The sequence below is a fragment of the Gavia stellata genome, chromosome 31, assembly GCF_030936135.1.
Source record: "Gavia stellata isolate bGavSte3 chromosome 31, bGavSte3.hap2, whole genome shotgun sequence".
Classification (NCBI taxonomy): Eukaryota; Metazoa; Chordata; class Aves; order Gaviiformes; family Gaviidae; genus Gavia; species Gavia stellata.
In genome coordinates, this window is record NC_082624.1 from 3,025,126 (window position 1) to 3,042,989 (window position 17,864).

General features: G+C 40.7%; 1 protein-coding gene across 2 annotated transcripts in view; it reads right to left on the reverse strand.

Annotated features, from left to right (window-relative positions):
* PPP2R2A (protein phosphatase 2 regulatory subunit Balpha) overlaps positions 1–16,798 on the reverse strand; it is a 39,681-nt gene extending 22,883 nt beyond the window's left edge. Inside the window, exons 1-2 of one of the 2 annotated variants that reach the window (XM_059831595.1) lie at positions 16,753–16,798; positions 14,217–14,291 (exon numbers count right to left, since the gene is read on the reverse strand). In XM_059831595.1, coding sequence (XP_059687578.1) covers positions 14,217–14,291; positions 16,753–16,759 — 82 coding nt within the window. In that variant the 5' untranslated portion in view covers positions 16,760–16,798. Of the gene's footprint in view, positions 1–14,216; positions 14,292–14,939; positions 14,977–16,752 lie in introns of those variants that run through there. The other variant, XM_009815332.2, reaches the window with a different exon arrangement.
* Between the last annotated feature and the right edge of the window lie 1,066 nt (positions 16,799–17,864).

Consider the following 17,864-nt stretch of genomic DNA (forward strand, 5'->3'; position numbering starts at 1 on the left):
ACGTAACATTAATAAAGCTACAGCAAAACTGTTTCTGCATACCTAATTTCCAAGAAAGTAACATCTCAATTTTAGCGCTGATGAGGACAAAAATTCAGGTTTACTGATCTTCCAGAATAAACTTTATGCTGGAACAGAGAAATTTAATAGCCTCTGTTCAGAGGAGAGCAGACACTGCCATTTCTGACCTCCCTGAAAACATTCCTGCTGACCTGCAGATAAAGGACATCCTATTAACCATATGTAGAGTGAAGATTCAGGAGACCGGAATGCCATCTCAAGCCTCTGCTCTCTGGAAAACCTGTATTCTTAGAGCTAAGTTGCAGTACTACATACTCACTAGGCTCCTTCAGTATTTACACATAATGCTTACAGAAGTGCTCCGTAATTCTTGGAAGTCACGCTATGAAATGCAAGTTAGACATAGTACGAGGATTCCCCCAAATGCATTAAAAGAATCAGACTAAGTTTTATTCAAGCTTTATTTCTTCTCACTGTGATAAACATGTTAGCAACGTACCTATTTTCCAAAAACAGGCTAATTACCCCCTGTAGCAGAAGTGCTCTGCTGTATTGCCTAGCTGTTTTATTTATACTTCCATTTTCTCAGGGAACTGTTCTCAATATGCCTAGGAGGAACAAAAAAGAATGTTCTTGAAGAAAAAAATATCTCAACAAGCTCAGAAATATCATCTAGGCCTTAAAAAACCCTGTCAACAGTTAAGCTGTTCTTCCCACTAAGTTACATCCAGTTAATAGCACGAAGTCACTGCCTTGTATGGGTATCAAGGCTAATCTCCATGCAAGACCAGTGTGCGATCCCCACACAGAAATTATAGGTGTTCCTTCACCAAAAGTGATTTTAGACATTATGAAAAATGTCATTCAAGACTATGGGTAGCTAAACTTTCAAGTATATGCTTCTGAGACTGTAGAATCTCCACGGATGAAGGTTTTTTAATAAATGTCCAACAGGTGTAATAAGTGTAGTTGAAAGATTTGCATTTAGAGAATGTACTAACAAGCTCCCATGGTCCTGTCAGCCCTATTCTCTGAGATACCATCCTCACTCTGTTGTGACAGCTGATAAACACATTTGTTTGATAACCAGGGGCTGAGAAGGACACTGAAGAGCCTACCACTCAGAGCATGGATTTCACAAATGCCAAAGTTATTTTCATGCTCTTTGATTCCCTTGAAAAGGGGATTTCTGCTTTGTTAAAAAAATACTTAGTAGCAACAAGGCTAGCAGAAAATCAGCCTTATGAACTAGGCATATCACAAAGTATTTACTCACCTCTTCTTCTAATTCACAGAATGTTTACAAGCTTCTCCTCAAGGCTACAAATTGCCTTACTCAAGACAGCTTACACCAATTGTAACTGAACATATCTACATGAAAGTTGCCCCTGTATTACTTATTCAAGAGGATGTTCACCTACATAGCACTGAAAAACCTGCACTGCAAAATTAGCTGTGTATTAATTCACATAACCAAACATACAATCAGCAAAAATTTTAAAAGGATGCTTTAATTTGAATGTCTGTTCATTGAAAGAATAAATAATTTCTATTTCAAGTTGTATTTCCTTCAACCATTACCTAATGCCTAAACCCATTACCTAATGGCTTTTATTAAAAAAAACCAACTTCAATACTAAAAGGAAAATATGCCTGCTTCTGCTTACATTTGTTCATTTTTATTATTGTTTTTTCCTATGCTCAAGACAGGAGATTCATGAGTCCTCAGAACTAATTTCAATCAGTAACTATTTACTTATTGAAACTTCTCAGTTTCAATTCCTGCTGACAGCCCCCCCACCTCAACCTATAGAAACATTCCTCACATCCACCATAGTATCTAAACCAAAGTACACACTAATAACGTAGGCTAAACAGTCCCCTCAGAAGACCTTACTTCAGATCTTTTCAGGGGCTTGTTTGTGTTCCGAAGTAGTACAGAGCTATTTATGGAAAAATCTCCGCTGCAATCACAGCCAGAATTTCAATAGGCTGCACAGCACAGAGAAGCCAGTGGTTAGTTTTCTGTTTGCAAATAACAATATATATTTGGAAATAACATACTGTGCTATTGTTTTGCATGCACATAACAGAAGCCTTTAGGCAATGCCTTTCTTGATTTGTCACTGAGAATGCTACAGACCAAGAGCACTGGAATATCTTGATTTTCTCTTTTTGCTGAAGGCATTCCAAAACATACACTGCAAGTCAAAAATTAGTAGCAGTATTTTAGAAAAATATCATGCGTTGGCAATGCCTTTCAAAATCAGCCATTAGAATTCTGTGACTTGGTGTGCCCTTCTATTGTAGACATAAAAACAACTCCTAGAAACTATCATGCTGTTTCAGACTCTTCTTATACACTCTTTGACCATAGCTTTTATTTCAGGTGCAAAAGCTAAGGACAAAAATTTCTAAGGCTTTTAATCTTCATGTGTAGAATGCAAGAGACCATTGTACCTCAGACAACACGTAAAGTGCCTCCTTCTAAGGAAGGAAAATGAAAGCAAAAATCACTCTTACCTACCATAACGGAAGGGAAGGAGGGAAGGAGGGAGGGAGGCACACTCACTAGCTGAATTTCAGGCAGCTTGCCGGAGAGCACAGCGCCTGTGAAGGTCACAAGTACAACTGAAGTTTCCAGCAGAGATGAATACACAGTTCTGACTATTAAGTGACCGTGGAATAGAAATTTCTGATTACTTCACTCACTATGGGCATTCACTCTTTTATCGGTTCATTTTAATACTTCATGTGGTTTTTAGTGGCTCTTGGAACCTGAAAAAATAGTCTTCCTTTTACCAGTTGTCTCTTTTTTTCCTTCCCCCTGACTTGGCAAGTATTCTCCTGTGTTTCTATTCTGGCCCAAGCATACATGCCTCAGCTTCTTAAAAAAAAAATATTATTAAACAGAGGCCAATACTAGTTTCTGGCCTGGACTTTCACAGATTCTTAACACTCACTTCTTTAAATGTTGCAAAATGGAATCTGCAAATCTCGACAACTCTGTAAGGCAGATGCTTACAACACATCTTAAAAAAATATATATAGTTTACCAATTTGAGCAAAATACTGACCTTTATTTTCAAGTTAATTATTTTACATCTCTCACCTTCTCTATCTATAGATTAGGACCTTTTCTCTGGATTTTGGAAGAGTTGTATAAGAGCTGAAAGCAGGATAGAGAGTATTTAGTAGTATTACTGTCCTGCAAGGATCTCAAAGTTCCTTGCAATAACTTCTAAAAGTTCTGGAATTTCATTCTGGGGAACAGGGACACTAGTCTTACAGATACAGAAAACAAAGCATGGAGGGGTTAAAATGACTTCCAGGTAAAACAACTCTGGATGATTACTTTCAATTATCTTCATTTCTAGTTTTCCTTTTTGTCAATCCTGCCCCCTCCCCCCCAGGATAATTAAATTTAAATCTAAACTTTAAACTTTCTAAGAAGTAAAAGAGTAATAACAGCTCTGTAAGAAACTTGAGCCTCAGTCAGAAGACACTGGTTAGAAAGAACATGAATTGGAAGGCACCGAACATATTCCAGTTGAACATTTCATAACTGTAAAACTTCTGGAAAAAGAATTTCAACATATACATAAACAAGCTTACAAGACCAAAAAGGGCTGTGCACACGATCTTCTCTTGACGACTTCTTCAAAATGATAGCAACCAGCAAGAAGGAAAGACTAAGCCAGAAGTCATCCTACACAGGATGCAACCACTCGGTCAAGTCATTTTTTGTAACAACATACATGCTTAATAACCCTTGTGCAGGAACACAGAGCAACAGAACGGAGAGATGACCTAGTAGCACAGTTGTAGATGGCAATTTAGAACATACGTCCCCGATTTTCAGGAACAGCAGAAAGATGGGAATGCCACAGAAACAAGTAGATGTCTGTTATTCCCAGGTTTGGTATGAGCTTCTTCAGGTCAAATCAAAGAAAAAAATTCACAAGCTCCAGGAAACCAACAACCTGAAGTGCAGAATCTCTGAGCGTTTTTATGTGTGTGTTGTTTCAAACGTTCTCTGTCTCCCTACTGCACCTTCCTCTGAGGCGTTTAAATATTGTCAGAGACAAAATTGCTGGGTTAAGCATAGCATGTGTTCTGCTCTAGTAACAGAACTGGTATGTTAACAGCCCCCACCACTTTCAAGAGTGGGTTATCACTTCCAAAAGCATCTGGAGTAAAATGAAAGATCCTGGATATTTCTTGAAAACAAAGTGAAATAAAGTAAGATTCAGCTAAAAAAAAAACCCACACAAAATAACCATGAAGCTGTGATAAGAACAGACTGAGAAAAGGCAGAAGGCCTATACAGAAAGTTTTAAAATTTTGGTCAAAAAGCCATTCCTGCCAGTTCCACATTCCACTAAAATAGCTTATGAACGCTTCACTATTACCTCTATAAAGCAGTGCCATTTTGTCACTGTTAGACTATATAATGAAAAAGTTTGTGGGCTTCAACTTCAATTGCTGTTTGCTCATATTGATCTTTCAGAAGCTAAGTCCTCAAACATGGATCTCCATTCACTGAAAGTAGAGTTTTCCATATGAAAGCCTATGAACAAGCACATATAAATTGCAAGCACAAAAAGGCTGAGGAAGAGGCTGAACAAGTTGTTCACAATGCCATAGTTTCACATGTTGCCTTAAAACCATTATCATATCTCCAAGAGAAGCAATCCATCTATTCACCTCTCACATCTCTTGTCCCATTCCTATAGCACCGTTACCTATTCCACCACAAACTTTTGTTACAGCTCGACAAACCAGGCTGGGGAAGCTAACTCAGGATAAAGCTGATCTGATCTCAAATAATCCAAGACATGTAATTTTCATTCAGGTCAGTTTCCCAAAGCGATCACTGCGGCTAAGTGAACATCTGGGTCAGCTCAAAGCAGCAACTGGTAAAGGTACAAGGAAGGACCATCTCCTTTCAGAATCAGCAGCTACTTGAAGCTACAATGAACCTACAGGCAAGTCAGGATGTAATCTGAATTTCCATACCAAGGCCATGCATCACTCCAAAACAAGCTGAACATGGCAATTATTAAAAAATAATCCAAGATCTTTTTTTAAATTATCTCCAATATTCCTATAAATGAACACTTAACACAATGCACCAAGAACAGTACCTGAGAAGTTAGGTTTTTGTTATGTAATTCCATTGGAAAGAAGTCCAAGAACTCTGAAACAAGTGTCTTTGAGAATCATTACATATTTATGAAAGCAAAAGCTAAAGATTTATTTCAGTATTGTGCTCATCTGCTGGACCAGTTTACTTTAAAATTTCAAGTTATCTGAAAAAAAAAGAGTCCTTAAGACTTACATAAATAAGTCCTTAAGACTACATTTATAAGCACTATACACAAACACACAGAGATCATAATTTCTGCGAATAATCTTCTAACCTTCTACTAACAGGAGAAAGGCCAGCTGAAATCACTACTTTTAAGAATAAAAGAATGGTCCCTGGAATACTTTTTATATTCATCAGGGAAAAAGGAAAATACAGCTACTAGCATTTAACAGACAAGAACATATTAGAAATTATTTCAAATTTTAGATAAGTAGCTATAGTCTGAAGTCTCAATTACCTTAACTGTTCCTGAATATATGCAATTATCTTTTCTCAACTTCTCAAAAACACAGAGTGCCAACTATATGCGTTTGGAGATCACATTATTCCCAGAGCATTAATTTAAGAACTGCAACTGAAAATGCAAAGAGAAACATTCCACACAAAATGCATTCTATGTACCTGGGAAATCAATCTTTCTTACAATACAACTCTTAAACCCTCTTTTCCTGACCCTAAAATTTTCTTCCAAAATTAGATGCAAGCGTAACTGCCTAAGGGGTTTAACATGTGACTTAAATATGCTGTTTTTCTTAATGGTGCTCTCACTTGTGGATCACTAGGAGGAAAACACATTTTTATAAGTAATGGCTGACCAAATTAATAATTTGATCTCCTCCAGACATTAACAAAAGTATGGTAAACTAGAAGAGAGAAGCTTGCAGCCACTTCTGTTTCTGTAACCAAATTACAGTCATGCACAGAGGCCTCAAATAATTATTTTCATTAATATTATCAACTTACAATAGCAACACCCTACCTGATGTCTCATTAGCCAGCATCTTAATTTTAAAGGCAAATACAACAACCCAAATCTTTCCAGTTACAGAAAAGAACAAGGCAAGACTACCATCATGTATCACTTCCTGCTGCCCAGAGCAGTGTCCTAAAGCAGTCCTGTTTGGGGAGCCAGAAAGTGAGCAACAGCGTAGTCAAGAAAGGAAGTCCTGCTATACAAAGTCATTAACAAGTGCACACACACACACAAAGGATCAATACTTTACCTCTTAAGACAAGACACCTTTTTAGGCTTCCCCCATTTTTAGGGAGGCTCATGCAACAGCATAAAAGAATGATGATGTCCTTTCTATCTCCAGCTTACTTGCATACTAACCCTATAAAAGTAGCATTTAGCTAGTGCATGCCTTAAGAGCATAATTGAGCTATAAAGCAATAGAACAAAGCTATAATTACATATGTTCCACTCAAGTTTAAAATCTAGAAAACTGTCCAGATGTAGTTATTTTGACTATAAGACCCACTGCTACTTCTTGAAAGAGATTATTCTGAATTGGTTTGGATCAAGTATCATACTTCCTGCATTTCTCTCCTTTTATTTTCATAGAAACATGGTAACTGTTGTCTCTAGTCACATTCGCAACTTAAGTGCCTACCTGTGCCAGGACTTTTCATTCATTTCAATCATTTTCATTTCAACCATGTTTTTAAGAAGGGTAAACCTCAGTTTCACATAATTACTGAACACTGACTTACTCTGCAAAACTTTTCACTCCATACTAAAAAGATTCTAGACATAGTTATGGTACTGCATATTATAGAGCACTGAAAATACGAAAAAAGGCCTAGAAAATACCCTTAAGGCAGTTATAAAAGCGTCTTATACTAATGAAATTGCTTTGGCAGCACAGTGCTTCCTAAAGAGAAAACAACAAATGGTAGCCTTAATTTGGTACAATCAGTAACTCATGTTTTTACTACAGGAGGTACAGTACATAGCGGATTTAATTGTATGCACGCTTAAACAGCATCTAAAACAAAGACGACCTAATTCTACTGCATCCAAATGCAAGAAAATACATTAGTTTAGGTGAAGTCAAAACCCCAAACAAGGGATCAATTTTTCAAATCATATTAAGAGTGATAAGACACGATAAGAGAAGATTATCATTTGTCAGATTATCTTTTCAAAGTGCTTTACAGTAAAGCAATCAGTAAGTAATCCACCTCCCAATTAAGTGGTATTCTTTTCTAGAACAACTTCCAAGAAACTAAGCTGTACTGATATTAACACAGCTCTTTTTACTAACAGAGCTGGTAACAATGCTAAACCAATGTAATTTCCACATACTGCTTGTGTGGACACTGGAGGAAGAAAACCTATTCCGTGTGTACTAGTTTTGCTGCAGAAAAATGTCAAAAAGATTATTGACAACATAAGGATAAATGACACTGTGTATGTGCATTTGCATATGTGTATGTGATACCTAATTTCAAAAAAATCTACAACTGTCACACTGCGCAGCAGTTTAATAACTTGCTTATACCTACCTAAATCTGTGCTGCTACAAATGAGGTAGTTCTGCATTCTCCAGCTGCCCTCAGGCACATGTTTTCATCACCCTTTCTTTACACCTCTAGCGTTTGCACATCCACACAGCCTTAAATTCAGGGATCTGATTTGACTGCAATGTAACCCACTAAAAATCTACAGGTCCATTTGTTTTCAACAGCAGCACAGACTTGGACCAGCTTCAGTCTTTACATCTAGAAGAAGGTCACCAGTGATGCAGGATCTCTGTCAAGCATTCGTGCATCATAGCAAAGCTTCAACTATTTTATTGGGCCAGTATTTGAGTTCAATCTTTTAAGATTACTGTTACAGTATCAGATATATTCTGTTGCCGGCCTTCAGTAGTACACGTTCAAAGTATGTATCTTGAACAGCAAAAGTTTAAAGTCCTTTTTATCAGTTGATTTTATCATTTGTAGTAGCATAGCACTCACAGATCAGGGTCTTGTGTTGACTGTACATCAAGTCCTACAAAAGAGACCAACCCTCTTCCAGAGTTCCTCATGTTCCTTTGAGCCACTTGATCACTCTCCACACTATGCTGGCACAAGCACTCACAGAGCACCGAGAACCAGATCAGGGTTCAATTCAGCTGAAAAATAATCCAGTCAAAACCACAATTTTAAGAATTTTTCAGCTGGATCAGCTTCCCAAACAAGTTCATTGTGCAGTTACATGAGTACTTGTGCCAGCAAAGTGGGAAGGAGTGCCTCTTTAAGCAGAAATGCTGCCAGACATGTAGCCATGGCCTAAATAGGCAAGTCAGAAGAGAACAGAAAGGAGGGGGGGGGGGGGGAAAAAGCAGACAGTACAGCTAGGAACACCCAGCTCTTAACTCTTACTTCAGGACTGCCTCCACTTGGAGTGTTATTCTTCATTTTAGTTCTCCCAAAACACGTTCTATGAAGCTACAGCTACCGCAGAAACCCATTTCTAGGGTAGAAATACCCAAATCAGAATCGTTTAGGTAGCACCTCTAAAATTAAAAGCTATGATCAAGACCTGTAATCCACCAGGATTGCCACTGATAGCCAAGTTGCATTCACTTGTACTGTTGAAGTCTGACGGCTTGATCACTATAACCGCCGTATTTACGACACAAAAAACCCACTCCTTTTTCCAAGTAATTTTTAACTTAAGTGAAAAAGATTCCAAGAACAGCAAAGCATCACAGAAATAACAGAACAATACTGGTCAGCATGACTGACAAGCTGAAGTGCCCTAGCTACCAAACCCATGTCAAGAGAGAGTACTCAGTAACTTCTAGGGAGCTGAACAGCCACTTACTATTTAGCTGTTTGCTAAATGCTCTTTGTTTTGGGGGACTTCACACTTTAAATGCACACTTTAGTCAATCTAGACCAGCAGTTCCTAGAACACAGTAGCCTATTTCTCTCTCTAGATACAGACAGTCATTCTACAAACGGCTGAAGATAAAAGAGCTAAAATACAGAAGCAGATTTAGGAATACAGAATAGGACTATAACCATGGGTCTTTTTATCTACAGCATATTTCAGACTACCCCTTAAAAGTAAACCTATTGCTAGTCCTTGCTCCTCCTAAGTGATGTTACCTTATGAGCATACAGAATACAAACACAGCCCTCAAAAACCCAGATTAAGCTCCCTCCCACAACTATACACCAAATCTTTCTTCAGCGTTATTATTGCAACCTCTCACACCTTTGCTACTTTTCTCTGAGCATTCTCCCTCCCCTCCTATTCCATCAATTCCCATCAAAAAAGCCCATCAGTGACTTCCATAATAATGACATTGTTTCTCTTCTGTGACTCCTGCCACAAACACAGCTCGGTAGAAGCCCTTCTTCCCAACCAATCCCAGCAACATCCCTCCACCTACAGTGGCCCCTATTAGTCAGTTGTTGGTAAGCCTACAGAACCAGACATGCCACTGGCAGTAACAGTATGGTAGGACAGAGCTAACCAACTTTCTGAAGGAGGCTCAGCAGCTCAAACCCACTATTACAAATACATGTTCCTTGACAAAGGGAAAGCTTTCTGGTAAGGCAAGAGAAGATGGTGAAGTCCAGATGGTGGTAAACTGCTTTTTACAGCAGTCCTCATTCTGGCTTCAATCTTCCTTACTCCGAGATAACTATTTTCGTGCACTGAAGACAAACTACCATTACTGAAGCAACAACAATTCCCATAGCGGCTCTGCAATTTTGAAGTCTGCCAAAAATAAACACGAAACTACACTTGAAAAATATAAACACACCTAGAATCAAATACAGAAAGCATTCCTGAAGAAGACAAAAGTCAAATCCTGTTTACATCTCTGACCACATACACGAGCTGGCTAGGGATCTGTTCATCATCTGCACAAACTGAAACAGACAACAGCAATGTTTTAGCTATAAAAGAGGAAACATGAAACAAGTCAAAAAATTATTAACAAAGCAGCACAGAATGGTTAAGCACCAGTCTTTAAACTTAAGTCAGTAATCAGCACCCACAGCAGATATTCCAGTACCTCTTTCAGAGAGAATTTGGGCATGAAATAGTTAAACAACTTGTCAAAGATGAGCGGTAATCACCCAGGGTTAAAGCTTAGGACTTAAGTTCCTGGCTCCCAGCCTTGGACCCAGACTATCAGACTTTTACATATCTTTGGATTACACTTGAAAGAACATTTAGATACAGCAGCTTGAGTCTCTTCCTTCTGCCAAGTAATTAAACAAATTTGACTTAATTTGCTCTGAAGTACTAACTCATTCCATTAAGCAAGTGTCTCGTTTTCAGAAACAGTTTAAACTCACTATTCTTGGTTGTTTCCAACCAGAGCTGCCATTATGCCACATCTTGGAGAACATAACAGCAGAAGAGTAAAAACAAGTCCCAAAACATTGAAACTGCTGCAGAAAATCTTTGTAATCCTTTTCTATAATCACTCCCATAAAGGAAACTTCCACTAAGAAAACATGGTAATGTCTGCTCTCAAGTATTTCTGGACAGTTAAGTCTTACTTGCACTGATGTGCCAGTGATGGCACAAAAGAAAAAAATCCATGCACTACAGATGCTTTTGATAACCTCATCATCAAACTTATCAAGGACAATGAGCCTGTGTTCTCCACTGGAGAAGTCCTTCCTAATCTAATGTCCTGGCTCTGGATTCTCCACAGTACACAGAACAAGTTGAGCACAGATATGTTGTAGGATTGGGCTCCAGCAAGACAAATATAGAAAGGAGGAAAACTTCTGTTGAGCAAAGAATCAGCTATTTCAGAAACAGAGGCAGCACAAGCTACAACACCCTTGCCCTTATGCAACAGACTGCTAAAAAAAAAAAAAAAAAAAAAAAAATCACAAAAAAGGCAAACTTTCACCATCACTTAAAATTAAGGATCCCAACTGTAATGAAGGTGACACTCAGATTTTAATTTATAACCTGATTTCTGTGCTTAACTTTGTGACCTGATAGGGCCAGGCCACAGCCTACAACCAAGGATAAATTCCGTACATACCAAGAGAAGAGAGGCTAGTTCTCTGCTCCTCACACACCCCTATTCCTGAAGTTAGAAAAGCTTTGCCACAGCAGAATGACACAGGCAGGCTCCCGATACGAACTCATTGCCATCTTCTTTCCTCAAGCTTTAGTAACAGCCTTCCCCCTTCTTTCCCTTCCACCCTCATTAGCTCTAAAAGAAACATTGTCACATCCATCTATCACACAGTGCTTAGAAAGCCAGAAAATTAAAAACCATATGTATCAGAGTTCATGTTTCAGCCATCAAAGCCACCAAATATTGACTTTGTAATAGACAGCCATTCTAGCCTAAGTATCTAAAGAATTATAGGTTATACATATTATGTGAAGGTTATGAGGTCAGATCTGACCTCAAATCTACTGGAAGCTATGTACTAGCATCCTTAGTAAGCTTTTGTAAGTTATGCCACTATTACTGTAGTAAAGTGTTACTCTCCATTGGCCTGTTTTATAGGCAACATTGTAGAGACCACTGTTTTAGCATTCTACTGATTCCATCGGTCAAATGGATGCAGTTTTCCTGGCTAACACTTCTGTGAGTTTAGTTTAAGCTACCTCTCCAATATAAATATTGCAACATTGTATTACAAACAGGAAGAAAACAGAAAGTGAAACCTCCCATTTCTTTCAGGTTTGTTTTCTTCACTTTGTTTTCAGTGAAGTTTCAGCATTCCACAACAATTAAAATTGAGGCTCTAAAGCCATTCAAAAAAACAAAAATCCACAGCCTAGGTACTACCGTACACAAATTGGCACTGTCCTCAGTCACAGGCATGATTAGAGTCCATACTCATTAGCTTGCAGACCACAGTCGTTAAACAATCATTTAAGTTTCAGACAGCAAGATTTTCTTTAGCTTTCACCATGGTGCCTGCCACAAGAAAGCAGACAGAAAGGCAGGGAGCAAAAAAAGGTCCTCAGACTAGACTTAGAGCCACTGTCAACTTGTCCTTTGGGTATTCTGAAGGAGGACCAGAAGCATGCAAAGCTGCTGTTCCAATTTTTGCAAGAACCACACAAGGCTCTGTTTCACTGAAGTGAACCTTAAAGCCAGAAATACAGCTAATACAAGGAAAAATTTGACCAGCTTGATACATTATTAACCCTTCTGACGGTATCACAGGGAGACATTACAAAGCATAATAAGAGCTCGAAGGATCGCACAGAAGCTAAACTTGCACTTCGATTAAACAGCTGCCTTTCCAAAATTTCCAGCATGAATTGTGGGAGCCAAATATATAGGAAGAAGAGATAATTTCAGCTCAACAAATTCATTACAACCAAGCATAATACCAACCTTGGGACCTCACCCCAGGATCTAAGCATTTAAATTTCAGGATGACTTACAGTTTATCAAGGCCAAAAATGGCCTGTACAGTCGTACAATTTTTGGGAAACCATCCTGACTGGCTTGCTGAAACTGAGGCTAGTTAATTCACTTACAGTGAAGGCTTCCCTGAACTCCACCCACTATGACTCCAGCAACACACAGTACAGCTGCTAACCTGTCAGGAAGCATAAGGCTAGCAAGTCATCTTTCGTAATGCGAAGTACAATACTTAGAACAGCTAAGGAAGTTAAGGACAGACTATTTCCTCATTTCTGCATTTCCAGATCCCTGCAAAAGCCACTGTACCATGTATATATATAAAGCTCATTATTATTATATGCATGTCAACGTGTCTATGTTAATGAAAAATTATTTGCCAGCACTTGCCATACAACCACAACTTCTTCAATATTTGTACTTAATTAAGGATTTGGTTTGATATGTAATTAAAATAGAAGTTACAGAGTTTAAAGTCTGCCAGGAAAAGATATTACTATATTTAACAGTAGTTTTGAGTTCAAGCTTTAAAAATATACTTCCTGAAGAATTTAAAATTTAAATTTAAAAATTATTACAGCTTTTTTGTTTCCAAAAGCCATCTTTCAGCTTGTAAATGAGAGGAGTCTTTGAAAGCGCATCATTGGCCACATGCTGCAGCTAATAAATAAAAAACAGTCACTTACATTTATACCAATTTTTTGGCCTTTGGAAGTTAATTTGCACTAAGCATCAAATGGGAAAATAATGGAAACTGTAGTTACTGCTTTTCTAAATACAACATTAATCTTACTTGTAAGTCAGAGCATTCAAGATACATAAAAAAAGAAAAAACCCTAAGAATTACATAAGTGACAAGGCCAACTGCTTGCAAAAGAAAAATTTTAACTCATGATCTTACAGGCTGTGTTGTGCAAACAGGTCTTTATGGCCAAAGAAATGTAGAAGTCAGCGGGACTTTCCTCAAACAATATCACAGAAGTAATTTTTCTCTCTAGCACAGCAACTGAGCAGCACAGAGGAAGTATGATTCCTCTAAAGATCCCAAATCCAAGTACAGAAAGTAACAAGTATGTTTTTTGCAGTCACAATCAGAGGCAGCCATCTTAGTATAAGATGACATTTGTCACTGCCAGCTTAGAGAAGTTTTAGGCAATTTCCAGTATTATTTCAAACACAAAACCTTTCTTCACTTATTAAGTAAGCATGCACAAACGTTCAGATTTCTTCCTCTTCTGGTTAATAGAAGCTGGAAAGATTAGGAAAATTACTTGATCTTTATCTAGTACTTAGATCTTCAAAGAGTACAAACATTAATTAATTCTCACAACACCTCCCTGTGGAATGCAAGTATCACCTTCCCCATTTTGCAGATTAGGAGAAAAACACAAATCAAAAGCTGAGTGACAGGAAAATTTAACGATCTTGGAAAACAATTCCAGCAAAATATTTAAGAAGCCTGAATCCAACCCTTCTTAGAAGCATGCAGAACACTACTCTCAAACCATAGTTTAATCCTGAATCTGGGTATCTGAGTGCACATTAAATGTCTGTTTGCTTTGCTCAAGCTGCATACAGCAACACTGAGATATTTTAGTAAGATCGCATTCACATCTCCCTACCTAAGGAGTAGTTAAAAAGTCAGAAAACATTCAGTAAAAAGACATTGCTCTTACCTTCTGCTACATCGTCATCTACAGCGCCTTTCACCTGAGAAAAACACCACTGAATGTCATTTCCTCCTCCAGCTCCTAAAAAACACAATCAAAAAAATGAGACCCCCCCACAGCAACACAAAGAGCACACAATAGTTACCAACTGAAAATTTCAGACAACATCGTACACGCCTACTTCCTCAGCAATGCTGTCGGCACAATTACAAATCGCCCCTCCCCACCTTTTTCCTTTACAGATATTGTTTTTGTCATTAGTGGTTTGCCAGTGTTCAATGCAACGTTTGTCAAAAACAGCATAAGCGTAAGCAGTAACAGTGATAAAAGCCTCTATCACGAAAAGCTCGCTGGACTAAGTAACATTGCTGGTGCTAACTTTAACTGCGCATTTAAAGTAAGAGTACATGAACACCTTATTTCACACGAAGCTTCTTCCTACTTTAGAAGTCGGAACCCTCTACAAACACACACAACTTAAACAGTAACTGTCAGAAAAAGCTGTACTTTTTTGGAGAATTTCAATCTTTCATTCAATATAAACCAAGCATGCTATTCATTTCCTTCTTTTTAAAAACATCGAACTGAACTACAGGCTAAAGAAAAAAAATTTTACCACAATTTTAGAGTCTCTTCGCAGAAATAATGAAAGCAATTATCAGCCTTAGAAAAGCAGTAAATCCGAGCAGAAAAGCAAACAAGCAATCTGATGTTAACAAGTTCTACTACCATAGAAAACGGATCGAAGGGAAAACTTCAGGAACATTACTGCCTCGGCGGAAGGCAGTGATTCATTTGAACCCTGCCACCAAAACACACAAAAAAAATCACCACCCATTTCTTTTGCATTTCATTCTGAGCAAATCACTGCAGGGCTGAGTACATACAGGAAGAGACTGAAATGGGCTTGCCTCTTTTTTTTTTTATTTTGAAAGACACTGTCAAAATGGAACTTTTCCTCAACACAATTCAAACAGGCTGAGCAACAGATGGCATTTACACATTAATCCAGAGGTCTGTTACCACTTTTGGAATAACAAAGAATACAGAAGGGATTTCTTCCCTCTCCTACACTAAGTTAAGGGGGGGAAAAAAAAGTCAAAGACATGGAAATCAGACGCCCCAAAATAATCTTTCCAAAAAAGACCAAGTGTCTCGGAATGTTAAGAGAAGCGCTGGAATACAAGCAGAGTCCAGTTTGCATTTTTTGCTTGCCTCAATTTATCTTCTGAAGGATTACAGACATGCAAGCTACACAACCTGACAAGGTGAAGGCCAGTACAAGCATTCATCTGTGTAAGAGACATCAAAATGCTTTTTGCAGATACACTGGAAAGGTTTGCCACACACATCTCTACCATTCCCCAAAACCCATACAGCCCATTTTCTTTCCTCCCTCCAACCTCTTCATTTGTCATCTAGCAGCTGGCACCATGGAAGCATTTAAAGGGGACAGCTTGTAAGAAAAATCACTGATCTTTCTACTTAAGGCTAAAATTCTATTTTTCATACAATTTACTTGAACCAAGTTGGCACTTCTTCCTCCCCCGACTAAAACAAAAAGAGGAGGGTGGAGCATGGGCGTATGGTGTAGGGGAAAAAAGCAAAGCACAAACCTAATACAGCCTCTCGCGCTTGCTCCTCCAAATGCAAAGCGCTGAAAAGACAATTCATTTGCAGAGGAGGGGAATGAATGTATTGCCAAATTAAGAAATTGCAAGGAAAAGTAAGAAGGAAGAGATACCTTATGCATACACACTTCTAGCCTACCAAGAGCACTTTAGGATGCAAAATGGGGAGCAAGCACAGGAAGCAACGAGAAAGATACACGGCAAGACCTGTATTATTTAATTACATCCTGTACCCAATTTTACTCTCATTTGCAGATGCTTAAAAGCTGCACCCTACAGAAGGGTGCAATTGTACTCTCGACACAAGCACGTCTGCACCCTAGAACACCTCTCCGTGCACAGCAGCACTTCTCTGCACAGTCCTCACTAACTCCACCTGAGAAATAAATGCAACATACAAGCACGTTTACAAATTCAAAAAGCCTGTAAGGGAAAAAAAAGGCAAAAGACCCACCCTGTCGGCAAGCCTCCTGCCCACTGAACTTCAAAATACACCACTTCCCCCATCGAAGCCCCTCCACCTTACTTCTTTCATGCCTTTTCTTTTTTCCCCGATAAGGGAGGGAAAGGAAGAAGGGGTGGGTGGAAGGAAAGCACGATTTCCCAGAAGGGGGGGGGATCAGGAACGCGCAGGCGAGGCGGAATGGGAGAGCGGGGAGCGAGCGAGGCAAGGGCAGTCGGCACGCCGGCAGCCGCGGCTCGGGAAAGGCAGAGGCAGGCTGCGAGGCACTCCGCGAGCTGGGGAGAAAACCCCAGCGAGCCGGGGCAGGCGGAGGACGGAGGCGGCGCTGCCCGCTGCCCCCGGCAGGCAGCCCCGCCGCCGGGCCGACAGGCCGCTGCCGCAGCCTCACCTGCGCCCCCCGCCCGGCGGCGGCAGGGGCCGGTGCCCCGCGGGGGCAGCCGCCCCTTACCTGCCATGTTGGGCTCGCGATAGCGGCCGCGGCGGGTCGGACGGTCTCGGCGCTGCGCGGCGGGGCCGCCGGTGCCGGGCGGGGGGCGGCGGCGGGGGGCGGATGGCGGCGGATGGCGGCGGGGGTGCGGCCGGCTCCGCTCCTGAGGCTGCCCCCGCTCCGCGCCTCGCTCCGGCCCCCCCCAAAACGCTCCACTTTCAAAATGGCGCCGGCCGAGCTGGGGGTGACGTCACTCGCGGGGGGGCGGGCGGGGCGGCGCTCCGGAGAGGGCGGGGCGGCGGGTCCCTCGCCGCCCCCCGTAGGGCCGGGCCGGCCGGGCGGCATGGCGGGCTGCCGGCGGCCCGCACCCCGGGGCCGCACGCTGGGCCTCGCCCGCCGGCCGGGGCGCGGCGGCGGTGCGCTCCGCGCTTGGGCTGGCGGCAGCCGCAGCGCCGGGCCTTTCCCGGCGGCTCGTCCCCTGCAGGGAAAGCCTCCTCCGAGGGCCCCAATTACCTCCGTCCCCTGCCTGCTCGGCAGGATGCTTTGCAGGCTCACCCTTTATTTCGCTGCTTCACTGAATCTCCCTTTGCTTGTCGTCGTTGTTTGGTTTTGGGTTTTTTTGTTTTTTTCTTTCCTCCACTCCCTCACTCCCTTCTCCTGCCATTTCCTCATGCAGCAGTTCCTCGCCGTAGCCACATAACCTGTTTGATGCACATTTTCCACCCCCTTGGATGCGTTCCATAACGTCTGCAGACTCGGTCTCTTGTTTCACCAGAGAACCCAAACGCGTCTTTGCCATTCTCGTTGCTATTCCTTGCATACACCCAGCCATGCTTCTGAGCCATTTTTAGCCTTCCTCCACCTTTCACACTGGGAGCCAGCAAGATCTACAAAGACAGACTTCCAGCCGAGCCCAGCTTGGCACAACTCCTGCTGGCTCAGAAAGGATGAAGGCTCCTTTTTAGCTCACTGGGTCCCAGTTAAAGTCTCAACTGTAGTTAACGTACAGGACTCGGCTAATTGATTCAGTACAATCTATTTAAGATCTTGTGAAAGTCATCAGTTTCCCTTCACAGATGTTTGTGCAAACATTTTCTTTCTCAGGCTGGGTAAAGCTTGCTAACCCAGATTTC